The 25373-nt window shown below is 49.9% G+C and overlaps 1 protein-coding gene across 1 annotated transcript in view; it reads left to right on the forward strand.

The window, feature by feature from the left end:
• The first annotated feature begins 2507 nt into the window (after positions 1–2507).
• rab15 (RAB15, member RAS oncogene family) overlaps positions 2508–25373 on the forward strand; it is a 32134-nt gene continuing 9268 nt past the window's right edge. The window contains exons 1-7 of the mRNA XM_056294122.1: positions 2508–2735; positions 11790–11850; positions 12053–12113; positions 14317–14394; positions 15409–15498; positions 18278–18343; positions 18577–18742. Coding sequence (XP_056150097.1) covers positions 2612–2735; positions 11790–11850; positions 12053–12113; positions 14317–14394; positions 15409–15498; positions 18278–18343; positions 18577–18738 — 642 coding nt within the window. The 5' untranslated portion in view covers positions 2508–2611 and the 3' untranslated portion in view covers positions 18739–18742. The remainder of the gene's footprint in view (positions 2736–11789; positions 11851–12052; positions 12114–14316; positions 14395–15408; positions 15499–18277; positions 18344–18576; positions 18743–25373) is intronic.

The raw sequence follows: 25373 nt of genomic DNA on the forward strand, positions 1-25373 counted from the left end.
ACTCTGTTTCATGGGAAGTCCTTGCAGAGAGCAATGCATATTCAGTTAGAGGTAAAAGATGTAAGCTGTGCTTGGCAGAAAAGTATTTTATTATTTGCAGACCTGACATGTCCTCCTTGAACAGTAGAAACGAATTGGCCCCCGGCTATAGACACCGGAAAAAATATCTCCTTTGTAAACTACAAGTAAAATGTCTTTGTTAGACGTCGTATTCTTTATATTTTAACTGCCTGTCCTTCCAACTGTGCCCCAACACCACCCCACTATATGATTCACATAAATGACCTTGTTATAGTCTACATGTAGGCCATTTCAACAGGGCCCTGGTCCTTTAAATGCGTTTTCAAAACCAGCCCCAGTCCCTCAACCCATTGGTTGTAATGTTTTCTACTCCTCCATTGGTTGCTGTGCATCGTAACTACCTACCCCATTGGTTGTTATAGTTTAAATGTTTCCTCATCTGATCGGCTGCTGTCCAACCGAAGTTAGGGGCGTGACGCGGGGCAACGTAAACTGTGTTTTCTTTGTTGAAGCACATCAGCAGCTGATGAGTGGTGACGCACAAAGGAAGCTTGTACTGCTATGTATTAAGTTTTTTTCCTACATTTATATTGATATATATATATATATATATATATTACATATTTATCCATCCATTATCCAAACTCCACTCTCAGCCAAGTTAACAACCTCGCACTCACCACCGATGGCACTACTGTCTCCTCTTCCCCCCAGGCTCGCAACCTTGGTGTGATCCTTGATCCCACCCTCTCCCTGGAGCCACATATCTGCCAAATGGTCAAATCCTCCTTCTACCGCCTTCGCAACATTGTGAAAATAAGACCCTCTCTCATACGCCCTGCTGCTGAGACACTGATCCATGCCTCCATCTCCTCCCGCCTCGATTACTGCAACTCACTCCTCTGTGGCATCAGTGCCGGCTCTATCAAGAGACTCCAACTGGTCCAGAACGCATCCGCCCGACTTTTAACTTTCACCAAACCCTGGCACCACATCACCCCAGCCCCCCCTACCAACCCTCTGGGTTCCTCAGATCCACCTCGGCCTCCCTTCTCTCTACCCCCCCCCCCCAGGTCCAACCTCCGCGGCGTTGGCGACGGAGCCTTCTCCAGGGCAGCTCCCAGACACTGGAACTCACCCCCCCCCCCAAATCATTAGAGACTCAGGATCCCTCCCGCTCTTCCAGTCCCGTCTCAAGACACACCTTTTCTCCATTGCCTTCTCCTGCCCCCCCCCCATCCGCTCATACACCCCTGGACTGGGGCAGGCTGGGGACTGAGCGCTTGACCTGCATCTGGGATTTATGATGTTTGTTTTTCTGTCCAAGTAGGAGAGTACTGCTGGCGTGGTGTGTGGCTCCCGCTTCTCCCTCTTGTACCCCCCCTTCCCCTTCCACCCCTGTATGTCTGCACCCCCCCTTCCCATCCACCCCTGTATGTCTGCACCCCCCTTCCCATCCACCCCTGTATGTCTACCCCCCTTCAGATCCACCCCTGTATGTCTGCACCCCCCCTTCCCATCCACCCCTGTATGTCTGCACCCCCCTTCCCATCCACCCCTGTATGTCTACCCCCCTTCAGATCCACCCCTGTATGTCTGTCCCCCTTCCCATCCACCCCATCCACCCCTGTATGTCTGCCCCCCCCTTCCCATCCACCCCTGTATGTCTGTCCCCCTCCCCTTCCCATCCACCCCTGTATGTCTGCCCCCCCTTCCCATCCACCCCTGTATATCTGCCCCCCCTTCCCATCCACCCCTGTATGTCTGCCCCTCCCCTTCCCATCCACCCCTGTATGTCTGCCCCTCCCCTTCCCATCCACCCCTGTATGTCTGCCCCCCCTTCCCATCCACCCCTGTATATCTGCCTCCCCTTCCCATCCACCCCTGTATATCTGCCCCCCCTTCCCATCCACCCCTGTATGTCTGTCCCCCTCCCCTTCCCATCCACCCCTGTATGTCTGCCCCCCCTTCCCATCCACCCCTGTATGTCTGCCCCTCCCCTTCCCATCCACCCCTGTATGTCTGCCCCCCCTTCCCATCCACCCCTGTACGTCTGTGTTATGTTTATCTGTCATATATAAGATTAATTTATTATTTATTATTATTATGATTATTATTATGTTGGGGCGTGTTGGGGGGAGGGGGTTGAAGGTGGGGGTGAACCCACTAGTACTGATTTGCCATGCAGGGCGATGCTGCCGGTTCTCCACCCATCGGCCGTCACTGATGTTGCCGGGAGAAAAGCAGAAGCCACCGAGCGCATCCTTCATACCGCGCCCTGTCGGAGGCTGGCGGGGGACGAAGCGCGCCCGTTTGTTTATTTATTCTCTCTCTCTCACGCACACACACGCGCACACGCACACGCACACACACGCGTCGTGACTGATCTACGGAAGCGCTGAGCGAGCTGTCCGGCCGCAGCGGCGCGAGCGGAGCCTGGTTTGCATCCGGATCCGGGCAGACATGGGCTGCGCGCGGGCAGGGCATGGCGGTGCGTCGCTGACTTAGCTGCCTGCGGTCCTCCTCCTTCTCCTCCTCCTCCTTCTCCTCCTCCTCCTCCTCCTCCTCCGGTGATCTCCACTTGACAGCCATGGCCAAGCAGTACGATGTGCTCTTCCGGCTCCTGCTTCTCGGCGACTCCGGCGTGGGGAAAACGTGCTTGTTGTGCAGATTCACCGACAACGAATTCCACCCGTCTCACATCTCCACCATCGGTAAGGGCGGCGCGCCGGCGCAGCAGCACGTCCCGGGATCAGCGTTGTCCGCAGCTCGCGCGGGACGCCTCCAGCCTCGCGCCTCGGAACGTCGACGCGTCGGTGCTGATGCGAGAGTAAAACCCTGCGAGGTGTCGCCGGGTTAGGGGAGCGCGGAGCCGAGGGGCTAATTGTCGTGGTGCTGCGTGCCTGGATAGGCTGCTAGAGATGTTGGATAGGCTGCTAGAGCTGCTGGATAGGCTGCTAGAGATGCTGGGTAGGCTGCTAGAGCTGCTGGATAGGCTGCTAGAGATGCTGGATAGGCTGCTAGAGATGCTGGGTAGGCTGCTAGAGCTGCTGGGTAGGCTGCTAGAGCTGCTGGATAGGCTGCTAGAGATGCTGGGTTGGCTTCTAGAGCTGCTGGATAGGCTGCTAGAGCTGCTGGATAGGCTGCTAGAGATGCTAGGTAGGCTGCTAGAGCTGCTGGGTAGGCTGCTAGAGCTGCTGGGTAGGCTGCTAGAGATGCTGGGTTGGCTTCTAGAGCTGCTGGATAGGCTGCTAGAGCTGCTGGGTAGGCTGCTAGAGCTGCTGGGTAGGCTGCTAGAGATGCTGGGTAGGCTGCTAGAGCTGCTGGGTAGGCTGCTAGAGATGCTGGGTAGGCTTCTAGAGATGCTGGGTAGGCTGCTAGAGATGCTGGGTAGGCTGCTAGAGCTGCTGGGTAGGCTGCTAGAGATGCTGGGTAGGCTGCTAGAGATGCTGGGTAGGCTGCTAGAGCTGCTGGGTAGGCTGCTAGAGATGCTGGGTAGGCTGCTAGAGATGCTGGGTAGGCTGCTAGAGCTGCTGGGTAGGCTGCTAGAGATGCTGGGTAGGCTTCTAGAGCTGCTGGATAGGCTGCTAGAGCTGCTGGATAGGCTGCTAGAGCTGCTGGGTAGGCTGCTAGAGATGCTGGGTAGGCTGCTAGAGATGCTGGATAGGCTGCTAGAGATGCTGGGTAGGCTGCTAGAGCTGCTGGGTAGGCTGCTAGAGCTGCTGGGTAGGCTGCTAGAGATGCTGGATAGGCGCCAAAGCCTTGATGCAAAACAATCCAATAGTTTGCGACCACGCTATGAAGTGCAGTACTCCACCTCAGCGCTTATACTGCTGTCACCACTTAAGTTCCCCGGCGCTGACTAGTGGCAGAGTGTTTTTGGAATTGGGGGGGGGGGCTGAGGAGGGGAGGGGGGGTAACGCCACATGTGCGTGCATTAACAGGCGTAGTGCATCGTTAGATGGCCGTCTTACATAGTGTCGGAAGTGCAGCATCCGCGCTCTCCAGTATTGGATCCCCGTGCTGTCGACGCCAGAGTCCACAGGTCAGCCATTCAAAATCAGCCGTGCAGAGCTAATTGCGAGCGTTTATCCGCACTCATGGCCACAGATGAGCCCTTTCCTTCCTCGGGCAGGACGTTCATGCGGCGGTGATAACTCGGCCTCGTGTCACGCGGGAAAGATGCGCCGTGTTTCCGTCTCGGCTGACACACTTCATTCGGAGCATGAAGGGTGAAAACTGGTCGGTCGTGATTTCTTAGCGACGCCTGTGAAATCGGGACGGGGGGAGGAGGTTTGAATCCCCGCTATCGTAGACACGGAGGAACAGCTGGATGGAGAGCTGACAGTAAAATCATGGGAGTTCAGATGGTCCATTCGCACACCGACCTCATCCTCCCAACGGAGCCAGAATACCACTGTGCGGTTAATTGTTCGAGGCTACCTTGTGTCACCTCGTTAGCGTTGCTCTGGGTTACTGACCATGCCTGTAAAGTATTGGAGAAGTTGAACAACTGGTGGGCGGCGCGGTGGTTAGTGCGGTCGCCTCACAGCAAGGAGGTCCTGGGTTCGAGCCCCGGGGTAATCCAACCTAGGGGGTCGTCCTCTGTGTGGAGTTTGCATGTTCTCCCCATGTCTGTGGGTTTCCTCCCACAGTCCAAAGACATGTAGGTCAGGTGAATCGGCCGTACTAGATTGTCCCTAGGTGTGCATGTGTATGTGTGGGCCCTGTGATGGCCTGGCGGCCTGTCCAGGGTGTCTCCCCACCTGCTGCCCAGTGACTGCTGGGATAGGCTGCAGCATCCCCGTGACCCGGAGTGCAGGGTAAGCGGTTTGGACGATGGATGGACGGAAGTGAAACAACTGCTGTAGTCAACAGCTGGAGTTAAGTCGAATCTCAGAGTTTGAGCCCATTGTGCTACGATAGAGGTCGTTACAGGAGTCTCGCATCTGTCCTGCTGCATGCCTTTCTCTGTTCTGAGGCACCGTCCTTCAAATTAAACCCTTGGTTGTTTTTCAGACCGCTGGCAATATTGATTTACCTTCACATACATACTCAGATAGCTGTGCTATAGTATTGCAACCGCCACGCATGTATAGACTCGCCAGCCCTTGGCTAACGGGTCGGACCCTTCAGTTGACTGGTTAGCGCAGTCGCCCGTGGTTGCGGGCGACCCCGGGTTCGATTCCCCCTGAATTCGCTACAGTATTATGCACCTACGGCGCTCGGCTGAAAAGCGGCCCCTTTAGATTCCCAACAGATAATCGCTCGCTGTCGTTACAGTGTGGTCCCGTCCCTCTCTGACGGAGGGTGGACCCCACATTTCAGACTGCCTCAGAGGACCCCCCCCCCTTTCAGCGCTCTTTAAAATTCCCTTTTAAACGTTCTCGGCTGAATATTCAGTAGCAGAGCTCTTGACGGGTCTGAGCCACAGCTTGACTTTTCACAAATTGGGCCCTTGTACTACATCCGCAGGCTGCTCGGCCCAGCCATTTCCATTTCACGCAATGGTTTTTGAACAATAAGCCGAGGCGAGTGCCGAGCCCAGGAAGGCCCGCAGACACGGAAAGCTCGAGAGTTACTGCCGCCGTCAGCCTGCTCCGCTGGAGAATCAATAAATAATTTTCCAGCCTTCAGGAAAACGGGCGGATATAAATTGTCTCTTCTTGGCTACCTTAATAATTCATCAGGTCACATTAAACACCGCTATGCCAGGTGTTGGTCTTAATTGTCTGAGTCACCGCCTGGGTCTGTCGTCAGGGGAGCTCAACTCAGTAGAGGCACAGACGTTTTCCCATAGACGTTAGACACACCGAAGCTAATGAGTGCCCTGTTGCGGCAGACAAGTGCCATCTCCTGCTGCAAGTTTAAAGGATAACCGAGGGAACCGGCACTGTAAAAGTTAAGGGGACATTTTCCACGGCAGACCTGGAAAAGGATCGATAGCCCTTCGCTCTCCTCGGCGTCAGCAAGACGAGCAAAATGAGTTTGAACTGCAAATCATGTCACTTTTTGTGTCCGAGGTAATTGCGATTAGGCTAGAGTTGTGTATACCAAGAAACTGCAAGGTGATTTTAAAAAAAAAAATTTAATTCTGTGGTCGGTACTCTTTTCTAAGATGCAAACAGCATGGTTAGCATGGGGCAGACCGACATTTGTGCAGGGCGATGAGGCATATTGGTGCATGCAGACAACAGTCTGTGCAAACAGTCGGCCTCCCAGTCTACAAAGTAAGTTAACAGCAATCTTTCTCTGAGCCCCTGTGTTGGAATTGGAGTGCTATTCGTGTACAAAAACATTATTTTAACTGTCCAAAGCCATAGGGAAGGCATTCATTCTCTCTTTTCTTATTTCCCTGGAAGTGATAACCTGTTAACTATACCCTCCCTTATTCACACAGACATGTGTCGTGGCAGCTGTGGAGATGATTTAGTAAGCGTGCTGACTTTAGTCCTGCTCCATCAGCCGGCCAGTCTCTTAGCTGTTGGGCGGCACGGTGGCCCGGTGGTCAGCGCCGTTGCCTCACAGCAAGGAAGGTCCTGGGTTCGAACCCCCAGGCCGTCCCAGGTCCTTTCTGTGTGGGGTTTGCATGTTGTCTGCGTGGGTTTCCTCCGGGTGCTCCGGTTTCCTCCCACCGTCAAAACGACACGCGTGTTAGGGTTAATACTCCTGCCTGTGCCCTTGAGCAAGGCAACGGCAAGAAGAACGGGAGTGGGTGCCGCAGCGGCCCACTGCTCCTACGCAATAGGAGAACACGTTCATTTTAACTGCGCAACGACAAAAATAAAGTGGCTCTCTGTTCTGCTCAGAGCTGCTGGCTGTCAGGCTGGCTGTGAAGGATGGCCGAGACCCTTCATCATGACGCTGATCTGTTTATGGTCTTATCATGGGGTCTGTCAGGGCCTCGTCACGCCTCGGTTTACGGGGCTCGTTAGCCTTAAGGAGGTGCCCTTGTGCCGGACACGGGTAATAAGAGCAGACACTTAGCTTTTATAAGAGCAGTTATGTGGACAGTCAGTTCTGTGTCTTCATGGTGTTCGGCTGCCAGACTTAAGCCAGGGCTGAGGAATGCTGTCAGTGTTTATCCCCTTTCCGTGGTTTTATGTCGCGGGATAAAGTTGGAATATTCTCACATCGAGATACACAATTGTCTAAGCTAATAATGACGAGAATCTATGACCTGACATTTCTCACCAGATGAGGTGTGAAATATTTGAGGGAGTATTATTTGAAGATGATAAGAGGAAGATGCAGCAGACTGGAAGAAATGGAAACGGATGATCCGCCGCGGAGACCCCTAACGGGAGCAGCCGAAAGTAGTAGAAGTGGATTATTTGAAAACTAGTTTCGGCTTGTAATTACCCTTCACATTAGCAGGTCATGGCGGCACGGTGGCGCAGTGGTTAGCGTAGTTGCCTCACAGCAAAAAGGTCCTTGGGGGGGGGGGGCACTACACTGTCCCTAGGTGTGAAAGTGTGTGTGTGGGTGGGGGTGGGGGGGGGGGGCTGTGATGGCCTGGCAGCCTGTCCAGGGTGTCTCCTCGCCTGCTGCCCAGTGTCTGCTGGGATAGGCTCCAGCATCCCCGAGAGCAGGATAAGCGGTCTGGATCATGGATGGATGGATAGCAGGTCCTGCATCGGTCCCTTCAGGCTGTTTGTTAAGAACACAGACTTTAATGACAAGTTCGTAGTACAAGCCCACCCATCGTCCTGACGCGCCCCCCAAAGCAACATCTGTCGCCAACGTGGGCTATATTTGGCTAACAATGATAGCTTTGGCTGACAGGTGTGCTCCCAGGTCACTTCTCCCCAGCATCACAGCATCCATTTAATTCGTTAGAGAGCCGGTCACCCATTACCTACCTCACACCCTGGCACGTGTCTGCCATGGAGCGGTTATGCTAATTAGACGAGTCACTTTTTGGGCATGTCCATTAGTCTTGACGTGGTGTTTGCGCCGCGATGATTGTGCAACACTGCCATGTCAGGTATGAGTTCCTGTCCCTGCAGCACGTTGTGCTCGTCTCTACTGTCACATTTCACTTGTGAGCAGGTTTCCTCTCGTGTCAGGGTGCAGCAGGCGAACAGTTCCTACTAAAACCTGCAAATGTCAGAGTCTTGAGTCAGGTTAAGATGATTGATTCAGTGTAATGTGGTGATATTCGTATATGGTAGCCAATACTGCAAAATCCCCCCCACATGTTATTAATCACATAGGCCTGTTTGATTATATGAAAGACTTTCTCATGGGTATGAAGCAACAGGGAAAGGTATAACTAATACGAACCCTCCGTCTGTGGTTATGATCGTACCATAAAGCTATGGTCGCTCATGCTGCAGCTGTAAAACTCACTGACTGTCACAGCTAGCTGGCAGACTGGCCATTTGGCAAGGAGGGCCCAGTCACGGAGCACCTGGGCCACTCAGAATGGATGGTTGCATTGATGTATAAAAAGGGAAATTTTGCAGCTTTGCATGGACCCTCTGTGCTCCTCTCGTACTCTACCGAAGCTGATGTTTTATCGTGAGCTGTGGCTGAATGTCTCCTGCGTATCTAAGCTACATGTGTCTTCGATTGGCTAGCGGAGCGTGTCATGTCGTAGCCCGTTTAACATCCCGCCTGTCTGAGATTGGGCTCATTGTTGTCGGCATAAAACACATTTATTATACAGTGGGTGCCATGTACCAAATTTCTGTATTCCATCCAGTCTGTGTGGCATACAACTTTTACATACAACTCCCCCCCCCCTTTTTCTCCCCAGTTGTAACCGGCCAATTACCCCACTCTTCCGAGCCATCCCGGTTGCTGCTCCACCCCCTCTGTCGATCCAGGGAGGGCTGCAGACTACCACATGCCTCCTCCCATACATGTGGAGTCGCCAGCCGCTTCTTTTCACCTGACAGCGAGGAGTTTCACCAGGGGGACGTAGCACGTGGGAGGATCACGCTATTCCCCCCAGCTCCCCCTCCCCCCAAACAGGCGCCCCGACCGATCAGAGGAGGCGCTAGTGCAGCGACCAGGACACATACCCACATCCGGCTTCCCACCTGCAGACACGGCCAATTGTGTCTGTAGGGCTGCCCGACCGAGCTGGATTCGGACCGGCAATCCCCGTGTTGGTAGGCAACAGAGTAGGCCACTGCACTACCCGGACACCCCTACATACAACTTTTTAAGTCAGCAAAATGCATTGGTGTTGCTCAAGCTCCACTTTATTGTTATGTGTATTAGAATACCATGAAGTTCTGCTCTGGCTGTCTCTGCCTTAACACAAGGACACACCCTACCTGCTCCACACCTACACAGACGTTGTACACATGATTTCATATATTGTATACACAATATAGAAAAGTACAGGGTAACACAACAATGTAAGGTCAATATGGGTGCGTCAGCTGTTCAGCAGCCTGACTGCCTGTGGGAAGAAACTGTTACTGAGATGGGTGGTGTGTGATTTGATGCTCCAGTAACAGTTTTTAGATGGAAGGGGCGAGAACAGAACATGCCGTGATTTTTGCTGCTGTCTGTACAGTCCTTTGCAGCGGTCTTCAGTCCTGAGCAGTCAGGCTGACGAACCACAGCCTGTCAAGATACTGTCGATGGTACAGAGATAAAAGTTCATAAGAGTTTTGGTACTCATGCCAAAACTCTTGAGACACCTCTGAAAATACAGTCTCTGCTGTGCCTTCTTCAGGATGCAACTGGTGTTGAGAGGCCATGTGAGGGCGTCTGTGATGTGTAAACTGCGAAATCTAAAGCCGTCCACAATTTCAACAGATGACCCATTGATGGAAACAGGAATGTGATTTCCTCTGACCTTTCTAAAGTCAACAATGATTTCTTTTGTCCTGCTGACATTTAGAGAGAGGTTGTAATCTTCCACTTGCCTCCTGTAGGCCCTCTCATCACTGTCACTTACTAGTCCAAACACTCTGGTGTCATCTGCATATTTGATGATGTCGTTGGTGTTGTCATATTTGGTAACGCACTGGTGTGTAAACAGGCTGTACAATAGGGAACTGAGATAGCAACCCTGTTGGGTTTGGAAATAAGGCCAGTGTATGTCGCTAATGCCAGGGCCCCTTTTATGATCCCAGTCCTTCATTGCGCTACCCTTTTATATTCAGAGCCCTGCAGTCTGGATGGATGAAATGTCCCTGTTATCTCTACAAAGTGCCATGCTTACTAACCTAGTTCTTGACATATGGGAAGGAGCGAGCACAGAAGGAGAGAAATAGGCCTGTTTTTCATCTGCCTCTTTGCTCTCATGGAGCCCCCGGGCAAGAGAAGCCAGTGAGTGTTATCCTGGACTCTCTACTTGCCATCTATCTGCAGGCTGCCTAGTCAAAGCTGGATCAGCCTGGTTGCTTCACTGTGTAAATGGGGTCTGGCACTGTTGAACACTGGGTGAACCTGTCGCCAACCAAGCCAGCACCATAACACCCCAGTGTTGTAGTCGAGTCACTAAACCTCGAGGTCGAGTCTCGAGTCACCAGTGTTCGAGTCCGAGTCCCCAAAGACGAGTCTGAGTCGAGTCCGAGTCAAGTCCCCATTACCTGAGTCCGAGTCATCAGTAGCTATCAATATCTTATGCCAAATTATTAGGGCCTATTACAAAAAACTAACAAAAACAAAAAAACAGTCTTTATCAATTAACAAGTCCAAGTCCTCATCTCCAAGTCCAAATGCAGTCAATGCTCGAGTCCAAGTCCCAAGTCTACGTCATCAGTGCTCAAGTCCAAGTCGAGTCATGAGTCCTGAAAATCAGGACTCGAGTCGGACTCGAGTCTGAGTCCTGGACTCGAGTACTACAACACTGTAACGCCCCCAATCGGCCAGCCAAGCCCCGGAGGACATCTGTCAGCTGCTTCCTCATGTTCGGTCTTAAGGAGCCATGCTCACTGAATCAAAGCACGAGTGTAGAAAAAAAGAGCGACAACAACGGGTCTTCGCTGTGTTTAAATCCTCTTGCAAAGGACTGCAGATCGATTGCGACCCTGCTGCCGAGTGTTCCAGCGCCGTGTCTCATGGACTCGTTAGGGGCCGGGTTGATTGGATCGAACCGCCTATTGATTTCCGTGGGATTAGGATGGTCAAAAGTTGCCTTTGTGTTTTGCTTTTCATCCACCTCGCCGCCACGTGGTTCTGAGCAGACAATTTATGCAAAAGAGAGAAGCGATAACACAATACTGACCAGAGACAGGAACACGGAAGTCCGAGGTTTCCTGCCCGGGAACAGCGTCACACCCGGGCTGTAATGTGGCCCAAAATAAACCGAGAGCTAATCGAAGCATGACCAGTGTCTTGCCCCCGCATCTCACCCTGCTCATGCCGGCTCTTCTCCTCCTCCCTCCTTTAATCCTCTGCGGTGTTGTGTAGAACTTGGCTATCTTCTCACCCTCACTCCATCTCCCCGTGTGATCAGTGTGGTGGGGTGGACTACATGATCTGGGGTAAGCCCAGCAGCACCGTCTCCTACAAGTGCTGATAAAACAGGGATGACACGGCTTCGTCGTGCTGTTAGGACCCAGAGTGATGGGGGGGGGGGGGGGAGATGGGGTACACTTGGAAAAGCTTCGACCTGTCAGTACCGATGGTGCGAGGTATCCACAGACGGCACACGGCCCAGGGCCCGGCTGTTTATCGCAGGACCGGAGGCGTATTAGATACGGTGGTTATTTATCAGTGGGCTGTCATCTATGAAGGTGATATTGGATTCCTCATATGTGTCTCCTCTCTCTCTCTCTCTCTCTCTCTCTCTCTGGCAGGAGTCGATTTTAAGATGAAGACTCTCGTAATAGATGGCATCAAAGTACGGATACAGATATGGTGAGACGGCAGCACAACACTTCTCTCCCCCCCCCCCCCCCATAACAGCTGTTTTGACAGGAGGGATGTTTTCCATCCATTCCCAGAGGTTATTGTCCCATCACACAGTTATGGAACGGCATAATCAATACTGACGAAGATGCCGCGTGAAGACACTAAGGTGGGTTGAATAAATCTCCCCGTGTGTGTCCCTCCTCTACAGGGACACTGCAGGCCAGGAGCGGTACCAGACCATTACTAAGCAGTACTACAGACGAGCACAGGTAGCAGGCTCAGCTCTGCTCTGCATCACATCATGTTATCACTGCCACAGCAACGGGACGCACAACAACTTCAGTTTGGGGGTGGGGGGGGGATATGTCACAGTAACATTTATCCCAGTGTTTTCACACGTTTTCCTGGCACCCCCACCCCCACCACCTCCACCACCACCACCACCTCCCTCTTAATGCACTGCACTGCACTTAATGCACTTAATGCACTGCACATGTGTACAAGTCACACTTGTACACATGGTGCAACAAGGTCTACCCCGGGTTCGAGCCCCGGGGTAGTCCAACCTTGGGGGTCGTCCCGGGTCGTCCTCTGTGTGGAGTTGGCATGTTCTCCCCGTGTCTGCGTGGGTTTCCTCCGGGGGCTCCGGTTTCCTCCCACAGTCTAAAGACATGAAGGTCAGGTGACTTGGCCGTACTAAATTGTCCCTAGGTGTGTGTGTGTGTGTGTGTGTGTGTGTGTGTGTGTGTGTGTGTGTGTGTGTGTGTGTGTGTGTGTGTGTGTGTGTGTGTTGGCCCTGTGATGGACTAGCGGCCTGTCCAGGGTGTCTCCCCGCCTGCCGCCCAATGACTGCTGGGATAGGCTCCAGCACCCTGCAACCCTGACAGCAGGATAAGGGGGTTGGATAATGGGTGGATGGATACATATATATACATATACACTACCGTTCAAAAGTTTGGGATCACCCAAACAATTTCGTGTTTTCCATGAAAAGTCACACTTATTCACCACCATATGTTGTGAAATGAATAGAAAATAGAGTCAAGACATTGACAAGGTTAGAAATAATGATTTGTATTTGAAATAAGATTTTTTTTACATCAAACTTTGCTTTCGTCAAAGAATCCTCCATTTGCAGCAATTACAGCATTGCAGACCTTTGGCATTCTAGCTGTTAATTTGTTGAGGTAATCTGGAGAAATTGCACCCCACGCTTCCAGAAGCAGCTCCCACAAGTTGGATTGGTTGGATGGGCACTTCTTTGAGCAGATTGAGTTTCTGGAGCATCACATTTGTGGGGTCAATTAAACGCTCAAAATGGCCAGAAAAAGAGAACTTTCATCTGAAACTCGACAGTCTATTCTTGTTCTTAGAAATGAAGGCTATTCCATGCGAGAAATTGCTAAGAAATTGAAGATTTCCTACACCGGTGTGTACTACTCCCTTCAGAGGACAGCACAAACAGGCTCTAACAGGTACTATTTAATGAAGATGCCAGTTGGGGACCTGTGAGGCGTCTGTTTCTCAAACTAGAGACTCTAATGTACTTATCTTCTTGCTCAGTTGTGCAACGCGGCCTCCCACTTCTTTTTCTACTCTGGTTAGAGCCTGTTTGTGCTGTCCTCTGAAGGGAGTAGTACACACCGGTGTAGGAAATCTTCAATTTCTTAGCAATTTCTCACATGGAATAGCCTTCATTTCTAAGAACAAGAATAGACTGTCGAGTTTCAGATGAAAGTTCTCTTTTTCTGGCCATTTTGAGCGTTTAATTGACCCCACAAATGTGATGCTCCAGAAACTCAATCTGCTCAAAGAAGTGCCCATCCAACCAATCCAACTTGTGGGAGCTGCTTCTGGAAGCGTGGGGTGCAATTTCTCCAGATTACCTCAACAAATTAACAGCTAGAATGCCAAAGGTCTGCAATGCTGTAATTGCTGCAAATGGAGGATTCTTTGACGAAAGCAAAGTTTGATGTAAAAAAAATCTTATTTCAAATACAAATCATTATTTCTAACCTTGTCAATGTCTTGACTCTATTTTCTATTCATTTCACAACATATGGTGGTGAATAAGTGTGACTTTTCATGGAAAACACAAAATTGTTTGGGTGATCCCAAACTTTTGAACGGTAGTGTATATATATATATATATATATACATATATATATATACATATATATACATATATATACACATATACACACACACACACACACATATATATATACATATATACACACATATATACACATATATATATCTACATATATACACATATATACACACATATATATACACACATATATATATACATATACACATATATATAGTAGAGTTCAGAGAGTAATATATGAATGAACTGTTATTTTGGGATGAGAACGCGACATGTGTATCACCTATTAGTGATGAAATAGGACCTTTGTGGTTACCGGGCTATTAAATGTGTGACATGTGCCCGTCGCCCGTCCTCAGGGGATCTTCCTGGTGTACGACATCACTAGCGAGCGATCCTTCCAGCACATCATGAAGTGGGCCAGCGACGTGGACGAGGTGAGCAACAGACGAGACATGGCCCGGCACTTCCTCACTAATAAAGACGGCGTAGTCGTCAGAACTACTTTTTTCTGGTATTATTTGAGCCCAGAGTGGACAAATAACATCTGGCGATGCCTGGCGAGGACACGGTCTCGTCCAGGATGCTGTAATGTGAATACATAAAGTCTCTCAGCCAGTGCTGAACATAAAGCTTTGTTCCCTTTATGTGATGAAGGCTTTTTTCCGTCGCCAGTCTTTTTGAAATTGGTGTACATGTGCGTCCTCTCCGTCTGTCCTCATTCTCCAGGCACTTTCTTGAAGATGCCTTTTCATCAGTGTGTTCGTTTTAGACGTGATTTCTTATATTAGCCTGTCGCTGTGTCTGGATGTGCTCCGCCTGTCTCGGCCCACTTCCTTCCTGCTCTTAATTTGTCTCTTCTCCCCAACACGACGTTCCTCGTCTTCTCTCCCCTGTGCTTTTTCTTGACATTTAAAATCTCCTCTCCCATTCCCCCCTCTCTCTCTCCCCCCCTCTCTCACTCCTCTGTCTGTCTGTCTCTCCTCTCTGTCTGTCTGTCTGTCTTTCTCTCTCTCTCTCTCCTCTGTCTGTCTGTCCCTTGTGCTCGCTCTCACTCTTCTGTCTGTCTCTGTCTCTCTCTCCCCCCTCTGTCTGTCTGTCTGTCTGTCTGTCTGTCTGTCTGTCTGTCTGTCTGTCTGTCTGTCTGTCTGTCTGTCTGTCTGTCTGTCTCTCCCCTGTCTGTCTCTGTCTCTCTCTCCTCTGTCTGTCTCTGTCTGTCTCCCTCCTCTATCTGTCTGTCTGTCTCTCTCCCCTCTGTCTGTCTGTCTGTCTGTCTGTCTGTCTGTCTGTCTGTCTATCTGTCTGTTTGTCTCTCTCTGCCCTCTGTCTGTCTGTCTGTCTCTCTCTCTCTCTCTCTCTCTCTGTATCGCTCTTTCATGACCTGTCTTCCTCCTTGCTGTCCTTCCTCTTCCTCTCATCCCCCTGTTATAAACCTCCCTGTGTCCATGCAGTATGCTCCTGACAAGGTCCAGAAGATCCTCGTGGGGAACAAGTCAGATGAGGTGGACAAGAGGCAGGTGGCCACTGAGCAGGGTAACAAGGTGGGTAACTCGTCCAGCTATGTGTCGTCACCATTTCCTACCGGCGACGTGTTGTCATCAGAGCTGTACTCTATAAGATTTACAAATACGTAGAGAGCAGAGAGTAAATAAACTGTGGCAACTCATCAGCAAGCAGCGGCCGGTGTGAAAGTCTGACTCGAGATGTGGTCAGATACTATATGAGCCACTTCTGCTGCTCCTGGATCGCCTCATTGCCGTGGCGGAGGAGCTTGCATTGTACCAATGATCCCAGCAGCTATGCCGTCCGGAGCTTGGCTCCTGGTAGGGTCACCGAAGGCGGACGAGTCAAGGGGGAGGTTCCAGATGATCCAACAAAGACCTCAACAGCAAAACTGGTGGAAGATGTCTCCAGGTCACAACGGCAGTGAAGGTGGATGAAGGCTGCAACAGAGGGTGGTCCCCAATCCTCTTGGTTCTCCACGCCATTGGACTCTGGCCACCCCCTGCCAAGGACCGTGTGGTGGCTGTAGGCGCATCAACCACTCCACATGGGGCGCTCAGGTGTCCTCCCATTATGTAGCTCCAGTATCGGCCTCTACGCCCACCTGAGGACCCAGAGGGACTCAGAAGGAGGACAGTCATACTCGACCCCGATTGACTGCCGATGATGATGATGAGCCAGTTATGATAAGAGATGTACTTATTAATCCCTGTGGGGGAATTCATCCTCATCCTGCATTTAACCTATCCCAAGACACACTGTAGCTAGGAGCAGTGGGCAGCTGCAGCACCCGGGGACCAACTCCAGTTCTTCTTTCCATTGCCTTGCTCAGGGGCACAGGCAGGAGTATTAACCCTAACATGCATGTCTTTTTGATGGTGGGAGGAAAGCGGAACACCCGGAGGAAACCCACGCAGACACGGGGAGAACATGCAAACTCCACACAGAAAGGACCTGGGACAGCCTGGGGTTCAAACCCAGGACCTTCTTGCACCGTTGTTGTGCCATAGAACAAAATAGGCAGCAGCATGATTGGTGCACACCCTCTCTTCCTTTCAAATGCAGTTGTCAACAACGAGTCTATGTTTGGAGTGGACAAGCAATTAGCATTAACCAGAGTAAAGGCCTCTGTTTACATGGCATTGGCACAGTGGCACGGTGGTTAGCGCAGTTGCAAGAAGGTTCTGGGTTCGAGCCCCGAGGTAGTCCAACCTTGGGGGAGGGGGTCATCCCGGGTCATCCTCTGTGTGGAGTTTCCATATTCTCCCCGTGTCTATGTGGGTGTCTCCCCGCAAGCCGCCCAATGACTGCTGGGATAGGCTCCAGCATCCCTGCGACCCTGAGAGCAGGATATCTGGTTTGGATAATGGATGGATGGATGGATGGATGGCCTTGTTGCTTTTCCGTCGGGATCCCTTTATACTGTAGCTGTCCTTTATATAGGAAGCTAGCCTCAGGCCTCTGCTATGTGTCCATGATAAGACCGGCTCCTGCTCTGCCAGCCTGTAGAGTAGGCTGCTCTCCTGCAGGGTCGTATGGTTGAGCTGGAGCATTTATAAGGCGCAGGATGGACAGCAGCTGGAGGAGAGCAGCTTGTTGTGCAAAAATCCTAAAACACTTTGGGAAGATGACAGGGAATAACAACAAACCATCTGGGAAATGGAAGGTTAGATGTCTGTTGCTTTAGCATGTCTTTAGACCTTTTCTGAGTATTTTAGGGGGGAAATATGTGTGCGAGGATGTCCACCTGCCTTCTCATTAGAGCATTCCTTCCCTGTTGAACCCTCCCCCCCCTACATACTCTGTCCTCCCTGTACTCAAACACACACCACTAGACTAGTAGTAACTTTCCACTATTTACATATATAAGTCTTCTAAACCTGTATGCACTATTAGAAATACATATTCAGGGGTGTCCGGGTAGCATAGGGGTCTATTCCGTTGCCTACCAACATGGGGATCGCCGGTTTGAATCCCCGTGTTACCTCCGGCTCGGTCGGGCGTCCCTGCAGACACATTTGGCCATGTCTGCGGGTGGGAAGCCGGATGTGGGTATGTGTCCTGGTCGCTGCACCAGCGCCTCCTCTGGTTGGTTGGGGCACCTGTTCGGGGAGGGAGGGGGTAACTGGGGGGGCGGGGGGTAGTGTGATCCTCCCACGCGCTGCGCCCCCCTGGTGAAACTCCTCACTGTCAGGTGAAAAGAAGCGGCTGGCGACTCCACATGTATGGGAGGAGGCGTGTGGTAGTCTGCAGCCCTCCCCGGATCAGCAGAGGGGGTGGAGCAGCGACTGGGACGGCTCAGAAGAGTGGGGTAATTTGACAGATACAATAAGGGAGAAAAGGGGGAGGAAAAAAAAAACATATTCATCACTTCGTCTGCATAAAACTGTTGGTTTGCTGAGGGAACAGCTTCAGCCCTTCTCTCCTACTGTCCAAAATACCAATAAAACACATCTGTCCTTTTGCAGTCCATCTCCACATCAAATTGTTTTCTTCAAAAACATGGTACAAATCCTACACAGTCCACCTTTAATTCACCAGCTCAGTAAATGGGTGGACTAGGACTGTGTTTAATGATGTGGTGGACGTTAGTGTTCCTGTTTGGGTTGGATTTTGCTTGGAAAAACACAGTATTAGTAGCAATGTTAGAGGCATTTGCTAGTTTCGGGGTAATCAGAAAGCTTTCCCCCGTCGGTCCAGTGTAGATTCCAGTTAGATTTTGGAGGCTGGGTGGTGTCAGACTTAAACTTTCAGGTTCAAAATGTTCTGAAAGACAGCTTTGTTTGGTTGGCTGAACTTTTGCTGTGTGCCCCTCAGCTGGCCAAGGCTTATGGGATGGACTTCTTCGAGACAAGTGCCTTCACCAGCCATAACATCACAGAGGTGAGAGCTGGCTAGCGGGACAGCCGGGCGGACTTCACATGATATCTGTTATCCAATTGTTGTAACCAGATCAGAGCAGTGAATGGCGTGGTTGTGGTAGACGGCAGGGCTGTGCATGCACACCTAATGACTTCCATTTGGAAGGAAATGATGTGATCGTCTGACTACGTGCATCTTGGTTTCTCCGTTTTGTCCCCCTTGTGCTTCTGTGGGTGCAATCTGTCCCTCCCTAGTCTTTCACACGATTGGCCGAGCAGGTGCTCGCGGCCAACAAAAAGGACCTGGATCTTCTCCGGATCTCCGTCACTGATGAGCTGAACCTCACCGCCCTGGAGGAGGAGGAGGGCATCGGTGACAGCGTAACGGCCGACACGCAAAAGGGTTGTTGGTGTTAAAGGGGTACAATGAGATGAAGATTTTTTTTAACTATTTTTTTTTTCTTAATCATGCTCTTGGCACATTCTGGGGGAAACGTTTGTCTCTCATTACTTTTGGGGCACAGTTACAAGCTGCTCCCTTGGTTTCAATGAGAAATACTACCAATGTTAACAGGCCCATTATGAATTCCCCGAGAAGCGAAGAAAGATTATGTTTTCCTCAACATGCCAAGTGCCTAGTGAAGAAAATTTACCATCTTGAAATTGACCATCTTAAAATTCAAATTGTCAAGTTTCAATGGCACAAAATGTTCATTAACAAAAAGACACTGACCTCTGGTTAATTCAACTAGTCTTTTGTATGGACAAATCTGATCCCTACCCGGAGGAGGCTACCAGTTGGCATTTGTAAAAAGACTGGAAAACAAGGCTGCAGCCTAATTACAAGAGAGCTATGGTTATAGTTAGACCTCAGCCGGGGCTCAGAAGGAACAGCAGCTTTTACTGTTTGCTGCCATTTGTACTATAGTCATTATGTAGATGATGGGGTTTGATTTGGGATTGTCCACTGCTGATTGGCAAATGTTTCTTAGTGTTATATTTCAATGTTGGGTTTTTTTCAGTACATGCCTTGCAAGCTTCCAAGGTGACTGGCCTGGTCTTCATCCACTCGTTTGGTTGATTTATTTCAGTTTTGTAGTTACTGGTAACCGTTGTACGCGTTAGGTGTGATCTCAGAATCTGCCACTAGGGGCGCAGTAGATGCATCGCAGAAAAAGCAGGCGTGCTGGAGCGCAGTTCGGTGATGCCTGTACGCTGCTTTACTGACCGGATTGGCTGCACTTACAATGACTATGTATTGTTTAAGAGGACAGGATCTGAAACATATGCAACTTCATCGTTTGTTCTCCCCTCAAAGGTTGGCAACACAGGCAAGTATGTTGCATTAGCTGTGATCTCAGAATCTGCCACTAGAGGGCAGTAGATGCATTGCAGAAAAAGCAGGCATGCTGGAGAGCTGCTCAGTGATGCCCTTACACTGTTTTACTGACTGGAGTTGACTGCACTTCCAATGCCTATGTGTTGTTTAAGAGGACATGATCTGAAACATATGCAACCATTATTTTTCCATAGTTTCTTCCCCTCACAGGCAGTTGTGATGTTGCTCGGAAGTTCACATTTGTCCACGCAGAAATATGTGGGCATTTTGACAGTTTGCCAGTGTAACCTCAACAGATATATGGGAGACACGCGTCAAGAGCAAAGTGTTTCCACTGCTCAGTAGCAGGAGACGACATATTTATTTTCAGTCTACAGTCAAAATACTAAATGTTTACAACTGAGGATTGCCCGTGATGTTGTACGTCCATGCAACAATTTTCTGTTTTGGAGTAGAAACCCGCGTCGCTGTCAAGAGGGCTGTATAAACCCTTGTCCCGAAGGACGCAGATGGCCTGAAATGTTCCTTCTGTGACAATAATGTATTTTCATTCTTCCGAGTGGTTTTCTTTTGCCGTTACTTGCAGAAAAGATGCCATCACGTTTTTGTTTTTTAAATTCAACAAGGGATAAATGAGAGATTTGCATGCGATCTCAATCCTCATTTCTGTACTCTATTGCAACTTCAGTGAAGTTAATGATCAATTGACCGTGACACAAATTTTAGCATACAACCAGAGTTGCCTGCTGGAGAGGTATCAGTTTGATTCAAAGCAAACATTTAGTACGCGAGTGAAAAGTCGGTATGTTGAGCTGAATGACGTTCTCTCTGGACTGAGCTCGAGACAAACAATGTATCCGTGTTGTTTAATCAACTAACTTTTGTTTTGTTTTTTTGTTTCTTTTAGACTACTTGAATCGTATTGTGAAAATATATCATGTGCAACATGTAAAAAGCAAAACGCTAACCCTTCAAAGGCGATGTCAAACGTTTATGATTAAAATACTTGCAGTCAAATGACTTGGCTGTGCCGCCGTGTCTCCTTGCTTGTGTTGAAACTCAGAAAACTCTCCAGAGGCGTCTTACGGGGGCAGAGAGCAACACCCAGCCCGCTTTGCTCGCCACCTATAAGACATATAAGGGAATTAATATGCAAATTTATTTTGCACGCATGCAAAATTGACTGAAACTTGCAGGGTTCGAAAGACCCCAGTGAGACGTGTTGAAGGGATAGTGGGACTTTAAGCACATCATAAAAGACGCTACGGACAGGAGACTGAAGACATCGCTCCACATTTATAGTACAAATTTCAGTATTCCACAAATATGTTCAAGTGGAATGGTATCCGGTGTACTTGCAGTTTTCCCAGGAAAGCATAACAAGCGACTAAGAGCAGATCTGTACTACCATGCACGTGAACAGTACTGTGTATATGACAAAATGCGCTAAATACACTTAATCAACCTTGCTTTTATGTAGCAATAGGCCAGCGGGGATGGTAAAAGTACTCAGAGGCTATACTCAAGTAAAAGTATAGATACCTAATCCAAAAAATGACTCCAGTAAAAGTAGAAACTCCCCCATTCAAACACCACTCGACTAAAAGTACAAAAGTATCCGATTTAAAATATACTTAAGTACCAAAAGTAAATATTCAAATGAACTGCAAATAGCCATAATTAAGCAAACCAGTTGTTGTGGCAGTGATGTGCAGTGCTTTAATTGAATATGAATGACAACAAACAGACGACTCTACAGTCCAGGCCCCACCCGCCTGATTTAATTAAGATCCTAGGCCAGGCAAGCTGCAAGGGAATGAACAGCTGAGAAAAGCCTTGACCCACACTCAGGTGGGGGCCCGGGCCCCCACTGCAATCTGATTGGGCACCTCTGGTTGCCAATAAGATAGAAATAGGGATAAGATAGGAACAAGATAGAAAATTAGCTTGTCAGTATTCATAAAAGAAGCACACGTCTCCCAGTGAGAAAGGACCTAGAATGAATTGAAGCCAAAGGTGCTTCCTCCAGTGACAAACCAGACAAAGTTTGCTATCTGTCAGAAGAAGAAGTTAACACAACCTTACTGCTGGTCTTCAGTTAACAGTCCAAGCAAGACATGCCACAGTGTGTGTTGCTGACTGTGGAGGACTGCCCACTGGAAATATATTAGGATAAGCAGAGGAAGAAGTAGGTGGTGACGATACTTATGAATTTGATATTTTTTGGTAACGTATCATCTGTGGATATATAAAATTGTTATTTATGTACGTTGGAACTATACTGAATAAATAATTTAACTGTTAATGTAATGTTAATTTTATTATTACCCAGGGGGCTTAAGGTTAGGGTTAGGCTATGGTTAAGGGTTTCATATATTACTCTCTGAACTCTAATATATATATATATATATATATATATATATATATATATATATATATATATATATATGAAATGTGCTATGGTATGCATTGATCACCAGCCCCCCCCCCTTGGGGTCTGTGAGTCAACCTGCCCCCCCCCATTTAAGTGTGTCTGGACGTTCTGGAGACGCCCCTGCCCCCTCTTTCACCACATGTATTTTTATTTTCACTCAAGCCAAGAGCAGAAAGTCACTGCTGCGGATGAACAAGTTGTTCTACACATTTGCAGGGTATGTAGATTACGTTTCTAAGACCCATATGTGTTTGTTTTGACTTACCAAGACGGCTGGGGTACAAAGGCGCCCGAGGGGGGAAAAAAATAGGAGTAAAAAGGGAGCAGATGGGGGGGGCAGTTGGGAACATGAAACATGGTTGCTTTTTGCACAAGGCTTGTTTAATTGTCCTTTTTTGGCAATGGCAGAAAGGCCTTTGACAGATTTGCAAAACATTGCAACATTTTGGGCTGTGTCTATTTTCACCACTAGGTGGCAGATCTTCACTACTGACACGTTCCCCTGCACAGCACCACTGAGGCATGCCGAGAAGAAGAAACTAGAGGCGCGTGCCAATGTTTTCTTTCCCTGTCATGCGCATCGGTCCAGAGCAGAGCATTCAGCAGCGAGGCACTATATTCCAATCAGGAAGCTGACAGGAACTATTGTTTTCTTAGTTTAGTTTAGTTTATTGTTTATTTAACAAGGACAACGCACAATTTTACACTTGCACCAGAGTTAGCCGGCAGCTAATTTGCATCTGCAGTCCCTGCAGATGCAAATTCTTAGAGATAAACTAGCTTAAACTTGACTTTAAGTTGACTCACCATCAACCATGGCATTTTCTTGCTTCACATTACAAGAGGCTGTAACGCTGATGTGCATCGCTTAGTGTGAGTTGTTTTAGAGAGTGAAGCCATTAAGCTCCTGCTGGTGCCATTAGAGTGCGATGAATATTCATGTGAAGTGGTCGCTGTGGCGTTAGATTGACAGATATGGCGGCTCAGTGCCTGCACCGCCGAGTGACACGCTGAAAACACAGAAACTCACAAGCTTTGTTGCAGACACTGTGCAGAAGTGGTGTGATGGAGGAGTATGGGTAGCGCCTGTAAGCAAAGGTCAATGTCGTCATCGCCCTCCATAACATACCACCCCTATAAAAGCACTCAAGGCCACACTTCCTGCAGCTCCCTGACAGCTTCCTGTGAAGCGTGTGGGATTAACTGTACATGCGCATGTAGAAAACAGGCAGGCAGGCATGCTGCGTTTCACGGAACACAGGTGTAACGCGTTACAGCCTGCCAGGTGGCGGTAATGCGCCAATTCGTTGTTTGACAACCAAGAATAAACACCCAAAGTAGAGGAAGAAGAAGAAGAAGTAGGGTAGAGGCTGGTTCCCATCGATGCAGAGAACGGTCAACTGAGCATGCGCAAGTACTCGTCGCCTCCGTTGTTTGGGTAGGTGAGGGTTAGGGGCGGGGTTAGGGTTAAAGTTAGCTAATCAGACGCAGAGTAGGGGCGGGTCTTCCTAGAATCCTAGCGCCTGGATGCTACGCGGGGCGTGTTTGAGGCATTTCGCGCATGCTCAGTTGACCGTTCTCTACTCCATTTCCGTGCTCTGCATCGATGGGAACTAGCCTCTACCGAAGAAGAAGAAGCAGAAGAAAAAAACAGATAAACGTATGTATTCCGCTTCCGGTGTGGGAAGATGGCGGCACGGATTCACGATACGTGTCGAAGGTGTCTGGCTGGGGGAGCCTGGTCTGTTGCGTCCGGTGGGCCCAAGGACCACGGCCCTGCCTGGAGCCGCGCCCGGGGAGGAAACACCGCGGGCGGTCTGACAGGACGCGGAAGCGGCGCAGGCTAAGCTAACTGCTAGCCCATGCAGACCGGCGGTTCCGACAGTCATCCTGGTGATCGTTCTCTTGGGCAGTGACATGTTGATCGGCTCCAGACCAGCATCCCTGAGAGCAGGATGAGCGGTTTGGAGAATGAATAATAATAATAAGAATGAATGAATGAATGTTGGATATGTGTGTTCTTGTAGTTTGGATATGTGTTTTTCTCTTTGTGTTGCAGCAAAATTGCTGTGGCCCCGGACCCGACCCGTCCCACACCCGACACTCTCATCCGGCCCACATATCACATGGAATGATGGCACTTGGGTGGTCCGCTCCTGTTTGCCAGATCTGGGCCAGAACCGAGCCATAGCAATGCCGCATGTGCCACATATTTGCCAAAGGTGGCCCATATGTGTTGTGTGATATTTGGGCCATATTCACCATTTACCACACGGGCCACTTCAGGGTCACATCCAGATCACATGTTGCCCAGAGCACCGCATCTTTGCCAAAAGAGGCCCACATCTGATTCGGCATATTTGGGCCATATTTGCTATTACACACGTGGGCCACTTCAGGCTCACATCCGTTTTGTCAGGGCCAGAAGAAGACCACCAGTGCCGCATCACTTGCCTGAAGTGGCCCACATCCGGATGCTGCCTGCTGTGGGCTGGGGGAACGATATGTCGTCTAATTTCATGTGCGCGGGAGCATGAAACGAAAGGACAAATGTCCCTGATCCCGGTATATAAACACACGGGGATCCTCAAATACCTGCTCCGAGACCTGAACCCCTGCGCTTGGCTGCGCGATCGATCGGCGCATCCCCATCGCTGCGTCTCCGTCCGGGTCACCCGTCCCGCAGCAGCCAGTGTAGGCGGCAGGTTTCCTGTGGCGCAAATCGATCACCAAACAGTTGTGCCCTCCTCCTCCTTCTCCTGCCACCTGTGGATGCGCTCCACTGAATGACGTCACATGGATGGGCGATGAAGCGTTTCTCCCACTAAACGCTGCGTCCAGATGAACTGGTCCAGCTTTCCGGGACGCTGTCGAGACACATCTCCACCCCTCCAACCTGGAAAGCAGTGGATATTTGACCAAGGCTTAAAAAGAACCGTCCAGTCAGTGAACATCCATTATGACACTGTGCTCTTCATATTAGTCTTGATCCTAGAACCCCCCCCCCCACTCCTTTTCTCCCCAATTGTACCCGGCCAATTACCCCGTCCCGGTCGCTGCTCCGCCCCCTCTGCCGATCCGGGGAGGGCTGCAGACTACCACATGCCTCCTCCCATACATGTGGAGTCGCCAGCCGCTTCTTTTCACCTGACAGAGAGGAGTTTCACCAGGGGGACGATCACACTACCCCCCCCCCCGCAAACAGGCGCCCTGACCGACCAGAGGAGGCGCTAGTGCAGCGACCAGGACTCATACCCGCATCCGGCTTCCCACCCGCAG

Source organism: Lampris incognitus, chromosome 15 (assembly GCF_029633865.1).
Source record: "Lampris incognitus isolate fLamInc1 chromosome 15, fLamInc1.hap2, whole genome shotgun sequence".
Classification (NCBI taxonomy): domain Eukaryota; kingdom Metazoa; phylum Chordata; class Actinopteri; order Lampriformes; family Lampridae; genus Lampris; species Lampris incognitus.